The 24,313-nt window shown below is 41.9% G+C and overlaps 1 protein-coding gene across 1 annotated transcript in view; it reads left to right on the top strand.

The window, feature by feature from the left end:
* Positions 1-266: 266 nt before the first annotated feature.
* The window catches only part of SHROOM4 (shroom family member 4), a 253,536-nt gene continuing 229,489 nt past the window's right edge, over positions 267-24,313 (top strand). The window contains exon 1 of the mRNA XM_037037763.1: positions 267-499. Coding sequence (XP_036893658.1) covers positions 383-499 — 117 coding nt within the window. The 5' untranslated portion in view covers positions 267-382. The remainder of the gene's footprint in view (positions 500-24,313) is intronic.

The raw sequence follows: 24,313 nt of genomic DNA, 5'->3' as shown, positions 1-24,313 counted from the left end.
GCTTGAAAGAAACAATGTAACAATTGATGTGAAGCCTCGCCTTGCTCCCACTCCCCAGCGATCCTATAGGCGAGGTCCCAGTGACTGCCCTTTCTTATTGCTCCGTTTTCTTGTCCATTACACGCTATCCCTCCGCCTCTCTTTTCTTTTCTTTTCTTTTTTCCCCCTTCTCCTTTCCCCCATTTCTCCCCCTTTCTCCAGCTCCGTGTCATTTCCTCCTTGCGCTCACTAGCGGCCGAGAGTCTCCAGCCGGGAGAGTAGGCGGAGCAGGGTGGTGCGGGGTGGCGTAGTGCCGGAGGGCGATGGTGGAGGAGCTGCTGGGGGCGGAGGCAACATAGCCCCTGCGGGAAAGGAGCCCCGCGGCGCCTGAGCAGAGTGGAGGATGGAGAACCAGCCTGGGTCTTTCCAGTACGTCCCTGTGCAGCTGCAAGGGGGGGCGCCCTGGGGCTTCACCCTTAAGGGGGGTCTGGAACACTGTGAACCGCTCACGGTGTCGAAGGTAAGAACTGGCGGCTCTGTCCCGGCGGTGCCCAACTTTGAATGGGCAAACGGGTGTAGAGGCTGTTGTGGGATGGGGCCCTCAGACCAACTTTGAAACTTGGCTCGGGCTGAGGGTTGAAAGCCCCCTATGGCGTATTAGTAGCAGGGAGGGCTCGTCCCACCAGCCCAGGCACAGACACCCCTTAAGGGTGGCGGGAGCACAAATGAGAGCACGGCTGGCCTCGGGCTAGAGCCCTGCGCGCAGACATTCTCAGGAGGCTCTGGGGCAGCTTTTGCTCCCCCACCACAGGGCGGCTGCACCCTTCAGTTTGACTGGAGGAAGTGGTGGCTGGTGGGGGTTTCTCCTTAGAAGTTCCCGTGCCCCTGCGGGACAGTGAGGGGCTGAAGGGACAGGCAAGGTGGCTTGGCAGCTTTCTCAGCAGTGGTGGCCGTTGGTCGGCTGGTGGGCCATCCTGTCGGGGCAGGTTGCAGGACAAGGGTCTGTTGTGGGAACAGAGATGAGGAATTGGTGGCTTTCGTCAGCCTCACTTCCCACGGCCGGCTGGACGCGCGCACATCCATTCAGCTGGCGGGGCGTTTCTCCGCTTAAGTTCGGCCTATCTCTCCCTCCCGAGTCCTGTCCCATCGCCGGGGAGATTTCCTGCACGTTGAGAAGTGTGGAGGAAAGTTTTGCGCCATGGAGCGCAGCTGTGCTGGAGCTGCTGCCGCTGCTGCCGCCGCCGCCGCCGCCAGGGTTTGTTTGTTTTAGGAGGCTGTGATCTCCTGGAAGCCAAGTTGCAGCTGAGGACCTGGGAGAGAAGCTCTCCCAAGTGCTCCAGAACCCCCAAAGCGAGCCATTCCTCGTAGGAGTGAGGTTGGGGGGTGGGGGCCGCTGGAGCTGTTACTGGGAAGAGAGATTTGTAGGACAACTCACCTTGAGGAGCCAGATTGCCAAGTAAAGGAACTTCCCATTTTAAATGTATCCCTTTTGTTGTTGTTGTTTTGGTTTCTCTTAAATGCTCAGATCTGAAAAGCCTTTCCCACCCTCTGAAATTGCAGTTAAGGTAGGTGTGGGTTTGGGCTGGAGATAGAAAGATGTGGCTTCTCAGCAGGGAACAAATGTCACTTCTTCTTTTTTTTTTTTGGCTTTTTAACGTAGGTCATGTCTCAGCAGGAGTGCAAATGCCCCCTTAACCTGTGCTACTTTTGCACTGCATTGCAACTGCTGGTTAATTTGTAGTGTAGGGATCCTTCAGGCCTTGGAGCCCACACTCTTAGCAACCCTGGGATGTTGCCATAGAGTGTACCAATCAGCTTAAGCAGTCTGAGGTATGCTGAGGCAAAATTTTGAGAAGCTGTCAGGGAAACCTGAGGTCTTTAGCCTCCCCCAACACCAATAACCAGCCCCAGCCCTCATCCAACACTCCCTTCCCTTATACTAGTCATGTATTTCTAATTTCTAACCAGGCTGAGATGCCTTTATAATCCACGGTCACACCTCTTCCTAAGGCACTCCCTGTCCAGTACTCTCTGCAGGGGGTAATATGCTTTTCCTTAAACAAAAACTCTCACTTCCATTGGAGAGGGGGATCCTGGCCTTTAGGAATGTCTTTGAATCAAACTCCTCCACTCCCTCCCCCTTTTCCATCAAGGTCACAACTGGCTATGTCGCCTTCCATGGTCTGGCAGTTCCTCTCTTTCTCTACTTACACCACCCACAGAACTTACATAGTTTTCCTAAACAACCTACCTTGTAGAGGTCATTTTTGCCCTTTGCCCAGGGCTGACCCATCCTGAGAAGCACCCCAGAGAGTGCTTACTGCTGTGGTGCTGGATTGTTTTGTGTGCCAGCACTACCATGGCAGGGGGTGTTGCTAAGTATGGGGCAGCCGGCAATTTGTGGTATGGCTGGGGGATTATTTGAGGGTAGATGAGGGTTTCCTTAGCAAACCTGCTGAGAAAGTGACTTGTGTGTTGAGAGCAGAGTGCTTTTAATGATTCCCTTTCCACTGAATATAATGGTTGACCCCTATTGTATGAAGGCTCATTATTACACACATTTGGAGATGCAGAGGGTAAACTCATTTCTCCCATTCCTCCCAAATATCCTGGCTCCTTACGGTGAAATCCAGCTATTATAACCTAGTTAGCCCCAACATTATACAAAGGGGCTGTAGTATTTTTTAAGTGTAGTGATTGCCTGTGGGTTTTTTTTCTTGCCAAAACACTCTGTGGCACATTTCATTAATCCCCCTTTTCATTTTTCTACCTTACTTTTGCTTTCTCTTAAGCTTCAGAACAATACAAATTTCTTTTGGAAAGTAGCCTCGGTCTGCACACACTGGTGGAGATGGAATAGAAGGGCATAGAAAGAGAATCACACTGGTAGATCAAAAACTTGGGTTCTGATCCTTGTTCTGCTATTCACTACCTCTGGGGTTCTGTATACCTCACTTGCTCTCCCTAGGCTAAGACTATGATGATCTAGTAGTCAATCCTTTATACTAGCTCTGGCCCTTTTTGCCTCAGAAGGGTTTCAGACTGAGGAGGAGGATGCTTTGATCCATTTGGACACAGGGTTACTGTTTATAGTGTGTTTCCACATCCTTTATTTCATTAGCCCCTTACAGCCACCCTATGAAAAAGTCAGGGAAGGTTGTGGAGAAACTGTTGGAAAAACTGAGGTTGTGATGCACTGAGTGGCTTGCCTAAGTCTATCATATGATGAGTCAGTGGTATGCTCCAAGTCTATCATATTTCCTACTTCTTGGGAAGTTTTTCGGTTCTTCTGGTAGTTCTGAGGTTTGTGAAGGGGCATGGGGCAATATTGTTTAGGTATGTATGTAGTCTTGGCAGCCTCCCATGCCAGTGATCCATTCTGTGCTAGCCTATGGTTCCACAGTAGGTGACGACTGGGTTGCAGATGCTTCATAATGGGCTCAGGTAATAGGACAGGATTATTTGGATGATTCCAAATCACTTGTGATGATCTCCAGTCAGGCAGAGATGGAGGTAAAATACAAGAACAATGGTTGGAAATGGAGAACCTCCTTTGGTGTCATGGGGAAAAAATCCAAAAGTGATTTGGGTCTGGGTAGTATGGCATACATGCTTGGAGATAGCTTGTGGGAAAGATGGAGGCATCTTGAGAATGGACAGTTTTGAGAAAAGGTGATTAGTGGGGAAAGAGTGTATGCAGTATGAAAATCTACCTCATACAAGATCTGTCCAGAAAATGTACAGGCAAGTAATATGAAAAATAGAGATATTTATTGAACAAGATACAAGAAACATATACATAGGACAATGAGCCTTGGTCTCCTTCAAAGTAGGCACATTGGGACCTCACACAGTTCTCTCAATCTCCACTAGCTGCTCCATCATATTTTCCTGAATCTCATCGATCATCTGAAATCTCTTCCCCTTCCAAGGTGATTTTAGTTTTAGGAAAAGCCAGAAGACACAGGACACCAAGTCTGGGCTGTAAGGGGGCTGAGTCACCTGAGTGATTTGATGTTTTGCCAAAACATTCTTCATGAGACATGAAGCATGGGCAGGCACGTTGTCATGATGAAGCTGCCAATCGCCAGTTGCCTGTAGCTGCAGCCTTCTGAATTATATGAATAGTTTGCATAGAGGAATGTTCAAGCTTAATGCAAAATTTGATGCAGATTCATTGCTCTACTTGCTCAGTCATTTTGTATGCAACAGCCATACAGTACACATGCTCACTCAATGGCATCTACTACCCCTACTGACTACTTGTCACTGTTCATGCATGCACATTCCAGTACACTCTTCTTGGCTGCCAGGTTACATCGATGGTGCACAAACAGTTCTTTTTAAAAAAATATATTTTATTGATTATGCCATTAAAGTTGTCCTATTTCCCCCCTTCATTCCCCTCCATCCTGCACACCCCTTCCCCATCATCCCCCCCGCCTTTAGTTTATGTCCACATGTCTCAAGTTCCTTAGATTCCATATTTCCCATATTATTCTTGCCCTCCCCCTGTCTATTTTCTACCTACCATTTATGCTACTTATTCTCTGTACCTTCTCCCCTCTTCTCCTCCTCCCACTCCCCTGTTGCTAACCCTCCATGTGATCTCCATTTCTATGGTTCCGCTCCTGATCCAGCTGTCCTCTTAGTTTGCTTTTGTTTTAGGTGTGGTTGTTAATAACTGTGAGTTTGCTGTCCTTTCACTGTTCATATTTTTTATCTTCTTTTTCTTAGATAAGTCCCTTTAACATTTCATAGAATAAGGGCTTGGTGATGATGAACATGTTGAATTTAATCTTACCTGAGAAGCACTTTATCTGCCCTTCCATTCTAAATGAAAGCTTTTCTGGATAGAGCAATCTTGGATGTAGGTCTTTGGCTTTCATGACTTGGAATACTTCTTTCCAGCCCCTTCCTGCCTGTAAGGTCTCTTTTGAGAAATCCGCTGACAATCTGATGGGAACTCCTCTGTAGGTGACTGTCCCCTTATCTCTTGCTGCTTCTAGGATCCTCTCCTTCATTTTAATCTTGGCTAATGTAATTATGATGTGCCTTGGTGTGTTCTTTCTTGGGTCCTACTTCTTCGGGACTGTTTGAGCTTCCTGGATTTCCTGGAGGTCTATTTCCTTTGCCAAATTGGGGAAGTTCTCCTTTATTATTTGTTCAACTAAGTTTTCCACTTGTCGCTCTTCCTCTTCCCCTTCTGGTATCCCTATAATTTGGATGTTGGAACATTTAAAGATGTCCTGAAGGTTCCTAAGCCTCTCCTCATTTTTTTTTGAATTCTTGTTTCTTCATACTTTTCTGTTTGGTAATTTTTTCTTCCTTTTGGTCCACTCCCTTGATTTGAGTCCCAGTTTCCTTTCTGTCACTATTGGTTTCCTGTGCATTTCCCTTCATTTCAACTAGTTTAGCCTTCATTTGTTCCTCTAATTTGTGGCTAAAATCAACCAGTTCTGTGAGCATCCTGATCACCAGTATTTTGAACTGTGCATCTGATAGGTTGGCTATTTCTTGGTCGCTTAGAGTTATTGGCTCTGGGGCTTTGAGTTCTTCTTGAGCCATAATGTTTTGGTCTATTCACGCCTGTTACATATGAGGGGCAGAGCCCTAGGTGTTCACCAGTGGGGGGCAACTCAGTCGCTGGGTTGTGACTGTATGTGGGGGCGGGGTCAGAGAGGAGCAATGGCAGTCCCCTCTGCTGCGTCCTGCTGCTGGGGCCTGCGCAGTCTCTCTCACTGCTCGCTCCTTCACCTGGTTTATCTGCACTCGAATGTGTGACCACGGTCAGCCTGCCGCCTTGCGCCCTCCCTGGGTCTGCCTGTTGCAACCCCACGCCTGGGATCTGCCAACTGCCACCCCCGCACCTGGGTCACTCCAGTCTGGCTGAGTTTTCCTTTGCAACCTCGCTCTGCCAGTGGCTGGCTCCGCCCCTCTTACCAGTCTGGCTGAATGGTTCGTTGTTGTCAGACTTCCTTATAATTCAACTTTCTGTGTTTTGGTTGCGTTATTGTTACTAAAACTTTGTTGTCTTTAAACTTGGTTGTGCAAGGAGGTGCAGTGTTTCCACCTATGCCTCCATCTTGGCCAGAAGTCTCCAAACAGTTCTTATTATATTAACAATGGTTGGAATTTTTCTGGACAGACCTCGTATTTATCAAAGGAGAACCTTTGGACTAGAAAATGATCAGGTTGGAGAAATAATCAATTCCTACCAGCTTTTGTGATTTCCCTGAATGTAGGGCATTCAGTTGCCCAAAGTTATAGAGATTCACTCAGTCTTTTCCTGACAATCAGGTAGAAAAAAGAGGAAATGTTTTAAAAAAGCTTTTTTGATTATCTCAAGTGTTTTTTGGTGTGTGTCCTTTTGTTTTATTTTTTAATTTTATTTTTTTCCATTATTCTTTAAGCGTCTTATATCCCCTCACCCCCTGCAATCACCACACTCTTGTCCATGAGTCCTTTTTCTTTTTTGCTCAATCCATTAACCCCCTAACCTTCCCCCCTTAGCTGTCATCCTGCACTCCATCTATAAATCTGTCTCAATTTTGCTTGTTAGTTCAGTTTGTTCATTAGATTCCACACATGAGTGAAGTCATATGGTATTTGTCTTTCTCCGACTGGCTTATTTCACTTAGCATGATGTTCTCCAAGACCATCTATGCAAAGGTAAAAATTTCTTCTTTTTTATAGCAGTGTAATATTCCATTGTATAAATGTCTCATAGTTGTTTTATCCATTCGGCAAATGTTAGAGACAGTTTATAATTTCCCCACTGAAACATGACCCACAAGGGAACTGGGTCCATGACCTTGGTGTTATTAATTCCTTTTGTTACTGTCTTTTTTCATTTGATGTTTTAGTGTTTGTGCTATTACAGATGTCCCATTTTCCCCTTTTTGCGCCCCCTCTTCCCAGCCTACCCACTCACTCCCACAGCCAATCCCCACACTGTTGTCCATGTCCATGGGTACTTCACATATATTGAAGTATATCCCTTCACCTTCTTTCATCCAGCCCCCCACTCCCTTCTTATAGCCATCAGTCTGTTCCATGATTCTATGCCTCTGATTCTATTTTGCTGATAGTTTATTTTGTTCATTAGATTCTTCTTATAAGTGAGATCATATGATATTTGTCTTTCATCAACTGGTTTATATCACTTAGGAAAATAGTGTCCAGTTCCATCCATACTATCACAAAAGGCAGGAATTCCTTATTTTCTTCTGCTGCATAGTATTCCATTGTATAAACATACCACCGTTTTTTGATCCACTCATCTACTCACGGGCACTTAGGCTGTTTCCAGCACATGGCTATTGTAATAGCGCTGCTGTAAACATAGGGATGCATAAATTCTTTTGATTTAGTGCTTCGTGAGTCTTAGGATATATTCCCAGTTTGTGTCTTGTACTACCTCATTGACTCAGGGAGCCCATCTGGATGAAGTGGGGGTTGTCTTCTAATCCGATTTGTCTGTTTTGCTATCTAGGAGTCCCCCTTCATAGTATATACATCCATCTGTGAAGTTGGCTCCCTGCACTGGAAAAGATCCTCTTTGGGGATAGGTGACCTTTCCAAGGTTCTGGCACTAATGATTCTACATCAATAGGGACCTCTTAGAGGCCTCAGTGATTCAAACGGTATACTATTCTCTCTCTCTGTGTGTGTGTGTGTGTGTGTGAGAGAGAGAGAGAGAGAGAGCGCTGAGATATAGCAGAGCATAGGATTCCTATACTCATTCTGTATTGGAAATGTGCTGAGGTTGGCTAAGGATGAGGAAAAAAGGGTGGAGACCAGTGTGGGGATGCAGGAAAAAGAGGAGGAAAATAGGGTGTGTGTGTGTAGGGGGATAATACAGGGGAGAAGACAGGCTTACTCTACATAGTTGCCCTTTTCCTGGTCCATTTTTTTTCTGGCACAGTGAAGGAAGTGGGGATTAGTTACTGCCCTGGAACAAAATTGTGTAGGATGAGGGAGTAGCTTAGAGGACAAAGAAGTTTCACCTTCTACCCTTAATGTACACTAATGTCTCTATGTCATTTCATCCTTTCTAGACCCAAGTATCTATTTGGACCAAAGATGGTGTGAGAATGAATTGGGCAAACTAATACTGTTTTCTGGGGAAAATGGCAGGGCATGGTGTTTAAGTTGTTTTTAGCCCTTCCCTATCTCAACTGTGAGCATATTTCTAGAAGAAACATGCAAAGAGGCAGTTGAGATTTTAAGAGAACATTGGTAAATTCAGATTAAGGCTCTCTTCTGGTTGGCAGTAAGTTTGGCTGCAAGTTTGAGTTCTTGTTGGGTGCAGAGGTCATGTTATCTGAGAAATTATAGTTCCTGTGAACCATTTTTAGCTGTGTTTCAGGCTGGGCCTACCCCCCCCCCCAGACCAGGGTTTGGCATTCACAATGGAACCTTCATGGGGTATACTTTTGGGGAGCTTAGTCAAGCACGGTTATTTACATGAATTCTCTCCTCTCTGCCTCTCGAATCAGCAAAGATGTTTACTGCCTCACATCCTCAACTGCTATCCTTTCCCAGAATGTAGAAGGCATTTGGGGATACAAGTTAGGAATTAATCCAGAGAGATACAAAGAAGGTTGGAGGGAAATAAAATAAGATGGGCAAATGTTATTTCTGGTAACCTCTGGTTGAACTTCAGGTACACACTACTTTTGGGCATGCTAGGCTGTCATAATATACCTAGTACCCTATTGAGATCCACATCTATTTTCCCTGAAGTGAAAAAGGCAAATCCTGTTAGAGGGTTTTCCATCATCAAAACTTCAGACAAAGAAAATAATTCAACTCCAGCTGGAAGACACTTGAGCATTGTTCCTTAAAAAAAATTGAAATGGTCTATCCCCTTGCTCCTTCCAACCCCCTCCCAGAATTTTTTAAAAGAGACTTGAGATTGGTGTTTATAGAATTATTTTCTGGAGGGAACATCACAGTTTTTATAGTTAGGCTTCTTCAGAACTGGGTGGATGAATTGGGGGAAAGATGATGACCAATCTGAGAAAAGTTAGTGAACAGCAGAGATTAAGTGAAAGACTGCTCTCACTACCCCTCTATGTGCGTACACATGTGCACACACACACCCACTTACCCTCACCCAAAGTAGACTCAACTCAGGGCTGTTAATCTAATGCTGTTCTTGGAGGAGACCTAGATTCTCAGAGTGAGGAGGACCTTTTGAAAGTCAGCTCATCTTAGTCTTAACCAACCTATGAGCCTCCTGTGTAGTAGCCCTGAGCTTATTCTCTTCTGGTCATGGTGGGGCTCACTATCTTATTAGCTAGTTCACTTGACTGTTGGAAAGTTTTGGCTATGGACAGCTTTTTCTTTAATAGGAATCATTCTGCAATCATTCTCCCTCTACCTACCATCTGTGGGTCCTAGCTCTACTTTCTGGGACCACACAGTCAGGGGTGCTTTCTCTGTCTTAGGAATGTCTTTGGGAGGTCTAAAGACAACTGTATCCCCTTGCTTCACTTTTCTAGACTAAAGTGTCTAGAAGTGTCTTGACAGCTCTTTCAGCTGTTGAGATCTAGCCTCCTCTCTGGTTTCATCCTCCCATTCTGGATACACTCTAGCCTGTCCATCTTCCTCTTGAGTTATGGAGCCTACAGCTGAATACAGTATCTAAGAAGAGTCTGACCAAAGTTGAGTAGGATCATTATTTTAAAAAATACAGCTGAGTCCATGCCATATGAAGATCCTGTGTCAAGCAAAGCCTTTTAGTGGGGGTATCAGTGCTGTTGTTAAGACATACCTGCACAAGGACTCTGCGTAGTCATATGGAACAGCCACATAATAAATTTGGGAGGGACACATTTCACCTCTTACTATTGAATTAGAATTGCCACTAGACCTGCTCCTATCCCAGGCCAACCTTGGAAAAATTTTCTAAGGAAGATAAGAGGCAGAATATAAGTCCTGACTTCAAGGAGCAAATATGTTTATACAAAGTACAGAGAGGGAATTTGCATAATAGAAGAAGGAAGTAGCATTTAATGAATAGTGTCAAAGTCAGACTCTAAAACATCAGATTTAATTTATTTTATTTTTTTCCCAACTGCTGGCTTGGAATTTGTAGGAGTAACCTCTCTAAACTTAATATTCTCCCTTTGAGAAAAATAGGTGTCTCTAAGATTGAAGATGTTGACCATATGTGACATACAATCAGCCTCCAACTTACAGAGCACCTTTGTAGGAATTTAGACATAGCAGTTCTGTCCCCAATTCCCGTCAGATATTTATCTCCCTGAACATTGCCAATAGCACTGACTGTAAAATCTCCTGCTGATGCTGCCATCCCTGGGTTCTGAGGTCTTCTTCCTGTACCTGGAATATCTACAACAATCACTCCTCTTGGAGTTCTTGCACCTATGGCTTCATTTCTCCATGTCCTCATATCCACCAGTTCATCACCAGATTTGGGCAAATAAATACCTTTTCTTGCTACTAAAGGCCTGATCAGGAGTATATTAGAATGGAACTTAATCATCATTATTACTGAAGGATGAGAGCCTGGAGAAGAGACAATAGCCAGAACATACGTTCCATTGACACAATGTTTTTGGTAATAGCTAGGTTCAGAACTGTTTTTGGAAAGGCCTATTTAATTCATAGTGAATAGCCAATGAAATTACAGAATCTAACCACCATTCACCATATTCTGTTTATAGGAAACTATATTTAAAGCTCCAAGCTGCTTATTTACAAATGGTATTCTTGGAAAGCAATTCATTCATAAGTTAGGGACAACAAGTGCCCTTGATATCTCTGTTATACAGATCTGGGTGGGTTTGGAGTTTCTACTATTATCTGGGCCAAAAGTGCTCATATCTGTGAGTGTGTGTGCACACAGTGTATGCATGGTTAAATTTCTTTCTGAAACTGAACTCCAAGTTTACCTGAGTTATCTTGTTATCAGCAATCTACCCTTTTATATTGCTTATTTGGTACCTAGATCACTGTCAGCTTCTGTGGAGCCAGTATTTTATTCCTTGTACTCCCCTAAAGAACCCCTTTCAGACAGACTTCAATTAAATCATTATTGAATAAGTTGAGATATTATTTTACCTGGGTAAAGATTGTGTTGGAGTAGAGCACAAGTGGCAAACACAAGGCCCACAGGCTGAATCTGGCCCTCACCTTGTTTTATCTAGCCCAGCACCTTGTTTCTACCTGGTGGCAGCACCGAGCTCTTGCTTAACTGTTAAGGAGTAGTTACATTTATACGGTCCTAAAATTACATTTAGCGCTTTGAAGGCAACTGCGAGGCTGGTGTGGCCCATGGTGAAAATTAGTTTAACACCTCTGGAGTAGAGGGATGGGGTAGGGGTTTGTCTCCTTGAACCCCTTTGCCCCATCCAACATAAATAGGCCAAGTGTAAGACATTAGTTTTGCAAGGGATGATCCATTCTTCCTCACATTACACTGCCATGTTTACTTAGGCACGTAGCCATCCTGGCTGGGCACTGAAGTTGCAAGGATCAAGATGGTTTCTCAGAGTAACTAACCTCTCCCTTTTGACTTCACCTCTGCTCCTACTCTTACAGTGTGAATCTGTAACTATGTTATGCCACAGGGTGAGCACTGCCTAGTAGCAACAGAGACACATTTTCCATGCATCCGAGCTACCCTTCCTGCCTTTGATTCCCAGCCCCCAAACATCAACACCAGTTGCTTGAAGCCTACATTTTGGACTGTCTCATTCATGTCCCATCACCTCTTCATTCATTGGCTTCCCTGTTCTCTGTCCAAAACCCAGCTTTTTCTCTTCTTTGGTCACAGTGAACCCTTCTAGTCTGCTATACCAGCTTAGTCCCTTTTGACTCAGCTATGCTTTCAGTGGGGGTGAGAGAAACTCACAGAATTAAGGTTGATAAAGTTTAAAAACAGCAAATTGATAACCAGATTAGGGGGAAATTCTTTCATGCTGTGTCTCTCTCTATCCTTTTTCAGTGGAGGACAAGACCTTTGTCACATTCCTTGTACCCTGTTATCAACTTGCTGAGTAAGCTTGGCATATTATATCACTTCTCTCTTCCCTTCTGTTTCTTTTCTTACTGTCCATGGGGCAAGCTTCTTTATTGATGGATCACTAAGGTCTCCAGGATCCTTGCTTGGTCTAGGCTGTGGAAGTGTGAAGGTTGACTGACAGCAGGCAATTCTTACAGTGCATTGCTTTTTTCCACACTACTTATCTTTCCAGAAGTGGCTGTTCCCTGTTATATTCTCAGGGATGGCATGTGGCATGGTCTGTTAACTTCTACTGAAGTCTTTTAATAATACATCTGCAAGGAATGTGGGAGGTGGGACTAATTTGACAGGATCAAGGGTTAAGCCCAGTGATGGACAGACTCTTTGTGATGTCTTCTGGCCCCCACCCTAATGCCACTTAGTAGATTCCCAGCCGTATGGTTGTCTCTCTTCCTGGGCCTCTGGCAGGAAACTTTTGAATGGTTCTCCTATACTGCCTTTCACGGTCCATCAGAAATTGATTTTTTGGGGTGAGATAAGATAGAGCTAGGAGTAAATCTGGTTCAACTAGTTATTCTAGAAATAGGTTAGAGTCTCATGGCTGCAGCCCCATCTTTGCTTATGAGAAGATGATATGCTAAAGTCCTGTCTTTGTTGGGCTGCCTTGCTGTTTTCCACTTCTTTTTGTTTTTGTTTGATGTAAGTAAAAGCTCCTGTGAAAACTTCTGCAGGTAGGCAGCTTTTGATGATGTATCATCATCTGACTGAGATGGTGAATGATGACATCTTGTAGTCCGAGGGGTAAGTGTCTGGTCTTGACTCTCATGTTCTTTAGAGGACTTGACTTTGAGTTTGGAGCTCTGTGTTAATTTAAATTTGCAATCAGGGAATATCAAGACAACAGGCTGAAAAGTTGACCGACCATGCAAGGACCTGGATATTCCACTTGGGTGGATGTGCCTCACTGGGTAGAGGCAATGTAGTTTGGTTGGATCTCAGCAACTTCTTGAACCCAAAGTATGGTCATGGCCTAGGTATGGTGGGATAGAAGAGATACTAAACCTGCTATGTGGCAAATATTGCTGCTTGTAGATGCTTTACATATATTCTGATTTTCTTTTTATAGTAACTCTCTGAGGTAGATATTGATGTCCCCATTATGCAGATGAAGGGACTAAGGCCTGAGAAAAGTTAAGTAAGAGACTCCAAGTCACACAGTAAGTAGAAGAGCTGGCACTTACATTTACTTCTGTTTGACTTCAAATCCAAGTTTCTTTCTTTAGTGTCATGTTTTCATAGGTTAAAGGAAGAAAGAGAGAGAAAGAACTGGATAAGAATATGAAGAGGGGTGGGGAAGAAATGAGAGAGAAATGAGAGAATTATAATTGAGTTCAAAAACTGGTATATTACCAATGTGCCCCTTAGGGGTCAGGGTCAAAGGAAGGGTTTTTGATTTGTTTTGTTTTAAATCTCAAATCACAGTAAAAGGTATGAGCTTGGATTCAAAAGACCTAAATTTCAGTATTTGCTTTGTCAATCTTTATTTATGTGTCATTGGGCAAGTCATTTTCCTCTCTGTGTCTCAATTTCCTCAATTGCAAAATGAAAATAATAAAACTTGTACATTTTTTCCTGTATGGAAGGAGATTGATTTTATCTTTTATCTTGTGTAAATACTTGGTGTGCATGTGATTTTAAAAAGAAATAACAATTGTGCTTGGACAATAATAAAAAAATAACCAAATAAAAATTTTCAAAAAGAAATAAAAAGCTTTCCACAGGTACCCCTTATTTTTTAAAAGATTTTATTTATTTATTTATTTTTTAGAAAGGGGAAGGGAGGGAGGAAGAGGGAGAGAAACATCAATGTGTCATTGCCTCTCACCCTGGGACCTGACCCGCAACCCAGACATGTACCTCAGACCAGTAATCAAACCTGACGACCCTTTGATTTTGTGGGCTGGCACTCAATCACTGAACCACACCAGCCAAGGCAGTATCCCTCATTAAATATCAATTCTCTTAGGATAATTTTGAACTTAAAAAATGAAATTTCTGAAGTTACCAAATCAATGAGAGATGTGTGAAATGGCAGAGAACATTTAATATTATGTCTCCTGCTGCTGCCACAAGTTGGAAGACCAAACATAATTTCTGGTTAATGTCTGAATAGCCAGCAATTTGAAAGGCTATGCTAACCCTTGTTTGTCTCCTAAGAGTTCTCAATTAAGCCTCCAGTCAATCAATTAGCCAACCCATTGGTCAACACCTATTTGTTGAGCACTTTGTAAAGTACCTAACCCTAAACTACAGAATTCAAGAGATAGCCACTATAGAAGACCTGTTCCCTGGAAGTGACAGTTTTGTTGAAGAAAGGCACTACTGCAAGCCCAGGAAATAGAAACCTTAAAGTTCTGAAACCATGGGGTAGGATCTAAGAGCAACATTTATTCAGTGAGAAGAGATTTCATTATAGGCTGATGTGATTGAGCAGGTTGTGAAAAAATGAAGAATTGGAGTTAGGCCTTGAAGGATATATGTGGTATGGTAGTTTATTCTTATATATCCTTTGGGGAGGGAGAGAAGCATTCATTCTAGTTAGCATAAGTGCTGCATGTCCGAAAGACACAAGCAGGAGACTAAGACCAGTTGGTTCACCCCACAGTGAACTGACTAATAGCATGAGCTCCCCAAGGGCAGAGGATATGTTTTTTGTTTAATTACTTATTTAACTCTTTCACTAAACTTATTAAGTACTTGTTTTAAGAGCTGAGTTATTATTCATAAGTCCTGTGAAACCAGCATAGAGCTCCATAAATGTCGCCTTTATTTGTTTTCTAACAAATACTTTCATAGTGTGTATCCTGGGTCAGGCACTGGCTTTCTATTTTAACATGTATGGACTAATTTATTAACTCCATTTTACAGAAGATAAATTGAGGCATAGAGACGTTAGGTAACTTGCTCAATGTCATATTGCTTGTATGGCTGGATAAATGAATCAATGTATCTCTGCTTGATTGTTGCAGAGTAATGGGATATGAAGGTGAATGACATGAGCCAGTTATTGTGAAGAACCCATAAAACTGGGCTATAGAAAGCTTCAGGTTCAGAGTAGGTAGTGATTTTAGTGTTTGGGAGGATTAATGTGTTAAAAATAAAGCCCCTAGCACAGTACCTGCCACATAAGTGCTTCCATGAGGAAAGAACTGCATTGAACAATAAAAGAGCACATTTTGAGGGAATCAGTCATCTTGGCAATGTGCTGATTATTATACATTAGCAAGTTGCTAGAGGTTAGTGGAATACATATCATTTGGATCTGAAGAAATGGAGAGGTTAAAAGGGAATCCAGTATTTTTAACTTAGGCGGTTGTCAGTGGTGATGGGAATTGGGAGAGCTAATCAGTTTTATTTAGTTAAGTTTTGTATCTTTTGAGATTGAGGTGTCTGTAGAACAATCAAGTTATTTCAAAATAAAAAGGATTTTTTAAGGCCACTGATCTGGTAAAACAACAAATACTTATTTTAGGAACATAATGGTTAACATAAGACAATTTACTTATTGTCTGCTGATTGTTGTGAAAATTAGTTAATTGCCAGACAATCTCATGCCCCAACAGACATTGGAACATGCCTGCATTGTTATTTAATCAGCCTTTCTGGCCATAGCTTGGTCTTGCTAGCCCCAATCTGCAGGATGCCTAGTCACCTCAGGTGTTACTGGATGAAGTTCTTTCTGTTTAACTTAGTACTTTCAAGTGATGATAAAGTCCAAAAATCAAACAAAAAAATTGAAGAAACTGACAAGGCCAAACTTCAGACATGACGCTTGTAGTGTTAACACGTTCTAGGTTGTGAAAAAACCTGTTGACTTGCCAAGATGTTTAAGGATTGTTTTCTCTATATGAAAAACATAATGTGAAGGCTTGGAAGGCAAACTTCAAACCACTGGAGTTTCAAGTCTGTATTGCATTTTTGTTGTTAGAAGTTTGATACTCTGCATGGTGTAGTATTATTAATTTGTGAGTGTCATTGTTAGTATTTTTACAGTAGTTTTGGTTCTTAAGTGTGACCTTTGAAAAAGCAATGTTAAACTTTCAAGTATTTAATTGCCTTCAGTTGTGTCCTTACCAAAATCTTATCCTGATTTTTATATTAAAATAAGGGGAAAATGGGGATTCTCTTCACAAATTCATTTCTTGCAAATTTGGGTGGAAAACATTGCTTTACTATTAAGATACTTTTTGCAAATTCGAACTGATTATCTGATCCAAACCCTGGGCCCAATGCCCTGCATACTTGCATGTAATTCTCAGAAAAGGTTAACTCTGTGTGCAGAAGGGCCTGGTGACCCTTCTCCTACCTTCATCCTTTTTAGATTTGCTTTCTAGGCCTGTTACTTATTTTGTGTAGCATCACCTGCTTTTCTGTATGTTGAAAAACTAAAATTCAGAATGTTCTAAAGATGTGGGTGCTATGGGACTTGGTCTATTCACTCCTTCCCTACCCCCTTGTAGGCAAAACTCACTTCTTGCTAAAAGGCTAATGGGCACATGACTTACTTTACCTGTTCTCTTTGACAAGATGAAATAGCTTGTAATTTATGTTTGAAATTGATTTGAATATCTAGCTGCTGGGGGTATTTTTGTGAAAAAGACTACCTGAGTGCTCTGGCTTTTACAAGAACCAGCTTGCTAATGTCTCTCTGCTGTATGAACCCTGCCTGATGAGAGAATGATACTCTTCCCCTCTGGATGTAAAGGGTTAAATAAGTACTTTTCATGTTTTCCCATGCCATTGGCTGGAGAAATGTGCAGTGTTCTGAAACCTGCCCAGGCTCTGCACATACTGTATCTGCTCAAGGAAAGTTTTGGCTCTTAGCCCTTCTCAGCTGCATTAGGGTTCAGGTTACATCCCTCTACCCTTCCAGCCACTAATAAAAGCCAAAAGAATTAAGGATCAGGGAGAGTTAACTCCCACTACTAAGACCCAGGTGGGGCTCCTACACCTCCCATTCTGGCTTTGAGTTTGGAGCCCTAATTTAAGGCTGAGCTCTAGTCTAAGCCTGTAAGTGACAGTGATCTGGACCAGGCCCCAGAAAAGCACTTGACAATCAGGTTTTGCTCCATGCTGGAGGTTCTCTCTCTCTCCCTCTGCTCCCCTGTTGAGCTCATAGAAGAGATCAGTGACCCAGGGGCCAAGCTGACTGATGCTATTACTAAAATGGAAATGATGTATCATAGTGCCTCTCTTCTAAACCGGAAGAGTTGGATGAAATGTCTCCTTTTTTTTAAGTCTCTGACCAACTTCAGTACATTAGGAGTCTCATTCAGAATAAGAAGCATCACTGATATCTCACTCAACCGAAAAGAGATGCAAAGTAATGAGCTATGAGATAGTGAGCTCAGATAGGGCAGCTTTGAAGGAGGATCTTGCAAAAGCTGGGACAGGCAGGAAGAAAACTCCATCTGGAACAGTTATACTACTATAGTGGCCTAGTCAATGCTTTTCCTCCCTTTGATCATCCCCACTCCTTCCACTTAAAATTATTGAATGGCTCTCTGCTGCCTGTATTATAAAGCTCAAACTACTTCAGCCTGGTGTATGGACCATTCTCCATCTGACTCTAGTCTTACTTTCTAGAACTTCTTCCAGGACCTGAGCTTTCAGTCAGAATGGTTTATTTTCTGCCCTCCAAACATATGTGGGAAACTCCCCATCCTGATGTTCTTTGAGTGGCTGGGCTTCAGACTGCATACTTAGAAGGCTTTCTTTTCTCTTTTCTACTCCACCCAATTGGGCCTAACCTTCAAGCTCTAGCTCTGAATCTCCAAGGCATCATCTCTAATTGCTCCCTTTTTGGAATTCTGGAGTTCTGATTTTCCAGTAGAAATCTTTGGGTACTTTGGCCGCCTTATGTCTACCTTACTGGATGAAAATGTTCTAGAGGACAATGGCTATCTATACCATCCTTAGCAAAGAACACAGAATAGACTCTCCATGATGATTGGCTGGAGGAGTAAAGCAAAAATTTTGTACTTAATAGTTGGTCATTTTCACCTTTCCACTTCCTATCCCAAATTAGAAAAAAGATATGACTTGAAGAGTTGGATATACTAGCTAAGTTTTCTAGTCTTTCTGTGATACCTCATAAGTGGGGTGAGCCTTGAATAACACACACATGTGAGCTAGGGACAGAGGGAACATAAAGAAAGAAATAATGGTGTTGTCGGAAGATGAGAGTGGTCCCAGATGCAACCCTGGACGTGAGGGGAGATGGTGGCATTGGAGGATGGAGATTGTCCTGGAGTTTGGTTTGCAACAGTTTGGGTTCCTTTCTGTTGCAGCTCCTATGTGTGAACTGTGTTTCTGAGGTTTGTATGTGGGAGAGGCCTACTGGCTGATGATTACAGTATTCCCCTTGCTGTTGGGAAGGGTTGCCATGGGACTGTTAAAACAGCAACCACCCATCTTTTTGTTATGTGTTTGGGGAGGGAATAGTGTGAGTCTTCTGCCTGACTCAAGTGTTTTCACAGCTTCAACTGAAAGGAGGTACCTTAATGTGAACATACTGTGTGTGTGTGTGTGTGTGTTTTCACTTTTGCTTAAGCAAGCCCTAACGTGTTCTGTCTGACTAGCCTTGGATGTGAGTCACTGTCTGGTATTTCTACCCAGTGCCTTAAGTGTCCTCATTATTTGACCATGACATTCCTTTTCTCACTATTTCACTCAAAGCTGAGAATGCTGAGAAGGGCCAGGAAGAACCACCCCTATCCTTTCTGATAGGGCCTAATCTAATTGGTGGCTGTCTCTGTAGAAGTCAATTAGGTTATGTCAGGGCACTAAAAGGAATAGATTCAAACTCACAGTGGCAGTACTGTAATAGTCTAAAAGATACATGGTGGGGGTTTCTTTTAGTCTGTTCCTGTTTGGACTGCTGCTGGAGAGTTGTTCTTATGGGAGCAAACTTTAGAAACAGGCCTCAAAAGGGATGCTAGGAAATGTTCTTATCAGTGTCACATAGTAAGTTTGAAAGGAATACAGACAATCTGAGAAAGTCTTAGAGGAGATGATTCAGTCTTTGCAGGTATTGGTGGAAATATTAGCTTGCTTTTTACTTCTGTTCCCATTAAGGTCCTTCTAAAGTAAAAAAAAAAATTATCTTGGAAGCATGCTCCTACAGTATGGGAATGGTAAACCCCATCAGGGACACTGTTGTTATCAAAGGGACAGAGCCTCAGAGAGGAAGGACATAACTGCTAGCATGGTCATTTAGAGGCCAGGCAGCCAGTAAATCATTTGAGAATGAATTAAAAGTTCAAAGGGCAGGAGGGAATTCTTTGGCTGGCCTCATAGGTGCTTAAAAAATCAAAGGGATAGCCAATGTGCTTTTATTTTTTGAGAGCTATTTTGAAGGGGCAAGGGAATGGAAGTGCAAAGTAGGAAACTGGCATGACTGCTTTCGTGTGCTCAGGAGCTTTAATTCTAGATTGAGGGTGATCAAAGTTACCACTAATCAAATGCCAATTATGTACTTGGAATTTTATATGTGTAATCTCTAATTTTCATCACTACTATAAAATAACTGACAGTATTCCTATTTTACAGATAAAAATAATGAAACTCAGAGAGAGCAAACAACATTATCAAAATCACACCAATAAGTGGTAAAACTGTGATTTGAAATCAGATTTGCCAAAATCCTATGTTTGTTCCACTATACTTTAGAATTTTGTTTAAAAGACCCCCTTCTGTGCCTCATGATTTCTTTCCAATATCAATATTAACTATTCCTGTGACCATGTTCTGTGTGCCATAGCATTGGAGAAAAGTGACATAGCATTCAAGAAAAGTCACATAGATCAGTCATTTCCAAGCTTTCTTGCAAAATTGTTAAATATGCACATTAGATTCCCAGGATTAAGTAATATAATGTATGAGAGGTACTTAGTAGTGTCCCTAATTCTGAGATGCAGAAATTGAGGCTAAGAAAGTTAAATAACTTTCTAAAATTCATTCAACCAGTAAAGTGGCAGAGCTGGTATCAAAGTGTAGTTTATTGTATTTTACAGTGCCTGTTCTTCCAGCAACCTTTGCCTCTTGAACTGGAATGGGGAGAGAGAATAAAGCAAAAGCCCAAGTTGACCATCTTGGCCCCTACAAACATATCCATCTCACATGCCCTCTTTGCCACCAAATTTTGTTAAGTGTGGAGTGGTCTTCCTTCCTTCCTCCCTCCCTCCCTCCTCCCTTCCCTTCCTTCTCCTAACAATATTTGTTTAAATTGTTGTTTTAGGCACAGGTGATAAATGTTCATGGAACAAGATTAAAATTATACAAATGGGCAAGTGTTTATCACTAATTTCTCTACCCAGATGCAGCCATTGTCACCAATTCTTTTTGTACCCTTCCAAAGATACCATATATATTATATATAGGTGTGTAGTATATGGTTTTATATGTGTATGTGTGTGCATGTGCATGTGTTCAGTGTCTCTGTTTCCTAACAGCCTGTGTATTCCTTGATCCTCTCCAATCTGGCTTCCATTGAAGTCTTCCTGAGGGCCAAATTCACTGGCCTTTTTGCTGTCATTATCTTCCTTGTCTTCACTGAACAATTATTTTATATTACAAATTATTTGTTGAACAAGTAACGTATTCTCATGGGTCAAAAGCCATTTGGTATGAAAAGGTAGTTGAAGAATAGTGTCCTGTTTATACTTGTCCTTCATCTGGCCAGGTTCATCACCCCTTACTGTCCTTGGATTTTTTCTATCTTTCTAGACTGTCGCTGTACATACACAAGCAAATATGAACATAGATTCCTTAAATTGCCTTTTGTACATACTAAAACAATGTGCACCTTGCTTTTTTTCATTTAGATATACTGAAAATCTTTATCAGTATATGCAAGGCTGCCTTATTTTTTAAATTAAATTTATTTTTAAAAAATATTTTATTTATTTTTAGACAGAGGAGAAAGGAGTGAGAAAGAGGGAAACATCAGTGTGTGGTTGCCTCTTGCGCAACCTCTACTGGGGACCTGGCCTGCAACCCAGGCATGTGCCCTGACTGAGACTTGAACCAGTTACCCTTTGGTTCACAGGCCGGTGCTCAATCCACTGAACCACACCAGCCAGGGCTAAATTAAATTTATTGAGGTGACATTGATTAATAGGGTCATATAGGTTTCAAGTGTACATTGGGAAATGATTTGACTTTGGGTGGTGGGCACACAATGCACTGTACTCATTTTTAAACAGCTGTGTTATATTTGTTTACCAGTCCTTAGTATTGCTAGTCATCAGCATTGTTTCCTGTGTACCATTATGACATTCTCAAAGCCTTGCTGCTAACATAGATACTGATCTATGTTGTTTCTCCTCCCTCTTTCACTGTTTATTCATTCTCCTTTGTGAATCAACCACCTCTCCCATCCCCGTTTTGTGGATATCCCTCAAGGCTCAAAGCTCAGCCCCATTTGCTGTCTTTGCCTCTCTTCAGTCTTTCTCTCTCTCCTCTTTCTCTCAAGAAAGAACAATGATGAGATTTAGGAACTCCCAAATCTCTTGTCATAACCTTTTCATCAAAGCTCTAGGCTCTTTAACTATCTGATGGACAGTGTCTATTTGAATAAAAATTTCAAGTCCCAATATGTCTAAAATGACACTTATCTTCCCCTTGCCAAACAGGCACTGTCCTTGCACTCCTGCCTCCCACTCAGCTAGCAGTGAAATCTTGGAGTGACTGCTTATTGGTCCCCTATATCTATCCAATCAATCATCACATTGTGTCGGTCTTTCTTCCTTCAAAATAGCCTTCTATTCCTTTCCTTTCTATTCCAGCTACCACTCTCTTCCAACACTTTATTTCTCTATTTCTGGATTCATGGCTGGCTTCACTTTCTCTAGGCTCCCCCCTTTTAAATTTACCCTGTAAGTGACTTCGCCAATCTGTTAATTTCCCTGTCTGTACAATGAGGAAGGTGGACTGACTGATTGATTTCTGCAGTCCTCTCCAGCTTTAACATTCTAGAGCAGCACTCTTCCTGAACAGTATATTCCTACCTCCCACCACTGCCATGCCCTATACTACCCTCTCTCATTTATATTTTTTAAAATTTCTTTTATTGTTGTTCAAGTACAGTTGTCTCCATTCCCCCCAACTCCCCCTTGATTTCACCCATGTGTTCTTTGTAGATGTTCCTAAAAACCCTTCCCACTTTCCCCCCATTATCTCTTCCCACTTTCCCTCATGTTACTGTCAGTTTGTTCCTAATTTCAATGTCTCTAGTAGTATTTTACTTGCTTGCTTGTTTAGCTCATTCCACTCACTTATAGGTGAAGTCCTATGGTATTTGTCTTTCAACAACTTAGCATAATGCTCAACAGTTCCATCCATGCTGGCACAAAGGGTAGGAGCTCCTTCTTTCTCTCTGCTGTGTAGAATTCCATTGTGTAAATGTACCATAGTTTTTGGATTCACTCATTTACTAATGGACACTTAGGCTGCTTCCAGCACTTGGCCATTGTAAATTGTACTGCTGTGAACACTGGTGTGCATAGGTTCTTTTGGATTCGTGTTTCAGGGTTCTTAGGGTATAAACCCAGCAGTGGAATTGCAGGGTAAAAAGGCAGTTTCATTTTTTCTTTTCTGAGGAAATTTCATGTTGTGTCCCACAGTGGCTGCACCAGTCTGCTCTCCAACCAACGATGTACTAGGGTTCCCTTTTCTCCATATCCTCTTCAACACTTGTTGCTTGTTGATTTCTTTATGATGGCCATTCTCATCAGTGTGAAGTGGTATCTCACTGTGATTTTAATTTGCATCTATCTGATGGCTAGTGGTGCTGAGTATCTTTTCATATGCCTATGGGCCCTCTGTATGTTCTCCTTGGAGAAGTATCTGTTCATGTCCCTTGCTGTTTTTTTAATTGGGTCATTTTTCTTTCTGGAGTGGAATAGTGTGAGTGCTTTACATATTTTGGAGATCAAACCCTTGTCTAGGGTATCATTGGCAAATGTTTTTTCCCATATAATTGGTTATTTTCATTTTAATACTTTTTTCTTTAGCTGTGCAGAAGCTTTTTATTTTGATGAGATTCCATTTGTTTATTCTTTCCTATATGTTCCTTGCTTTAGGGGACATGTTGGTGATTACATTGCTGCATGGAATGTTTGAGATTTTCCTGCCTGTTTTTTCTCTAGTACTTTTATGGTATTTTGGCTTATGTTTAAGTCTTATCCATTTTGAGTTTTTCTGGTGTATGGTGTAAGTTGGTAGTCTAGTTTCATTTTTTTTTTTGCATATGGCTGTCCAGCTCTCCCAACACTATTTGTTGAAGAGGCTATCTTTACCCCATCTTATGTTACTGTCCCCTTTGTCAAATATTAATTGACTGTAGAGATATGGGTTTATTTCTGGGCTCCTATTCTGTTCCATTGGTCTATGTACCTGTTATTGTGGCAGTACCAGGCTGTTTTGATTACAGTGGCCTTGTAATACAGTTTGATATCAGGTTTGTGATCCCTCCTACTTTGTTCTTCTTTCTTAACATTGCAGCTGCTATTCGGGGTCTTTTATGGTTCCATATAAATTTTTGAAGTGTTTGTTCTATGTCTGTGAAATATGCCATTGGTGCTTTAACAGGTATTGCATTGAATCTGTAAATTGCTTTGGGTAGTATGGACATTTTGATGATGTTAATTCTTCCAATGCATGAACACGGTATATGTTTCCATTTATTTGTGTCTTCCTTGATTTCTTTCTTCAGTGTTGTGTAGTTTTCTACATACAGGTCTTTTACCTCCTTGGTTAGGTTTATTCCCAGATATTTTATTTTTGTTTTTGCTATATCGAATGGTATTTTTTTCCTGATTTCTGCTTCTGCTGCTTCATTGTTGGTATACAAAAATGCCTTTGATTTCTGGATATTAACTTTGTATCCCGCTGTTATGCCAAATTCATTTATTAGTTCCAGCAGTTTTTTGGTAGAGGCTATAGGGTTTTCCATGTACACTATCATGTCATCTGCAAACAATGCCAGTTTTGTTTCCTCCTTTCCGATTTGGATGCCTTTTATTTCCTTTTCTTGTCTGATCGCTGCAGCTAGAACTTCTAATACTATATTGAATAGAAGTGGTGAAAGTGGGCAACCTTGTCTTGTACCTGATCTTAGTGGAAAAGCTTTTAGTTTTTGCCCATTGAGTATGATGTTGGCTGTAGGTCTTTCATATATGGCCTTTATTATATTGAGGAATGTTCCCTCTATTCCCACCTTGCTGAGTACCTTTATCATAAATGGGTGTTGTACCTTATCAAAAGCTTTTTCCG

Source organism: Sturnira hondurensis, unplaced genomic scaffold, assembly GCF_014824575.4.
Source record: "Sturnira hondurensis isolate 20B ecotype Veracruz unplaced genomic scaffold, ASM1482457v3 Scaffold0023420, whole genome shotgun sequence".
In the NCBI taxonomy this organism is placed as follows: domain Eukaryota; kingdom Metazoa; phylum Chordata; class Mammalia; order Chiroptera; family Phyllostomidae; genus Sturnira; species Sturnira hondurensis.
This window is presented reverse-complemented; position numbering and strand designations above follow the sequence as displayed.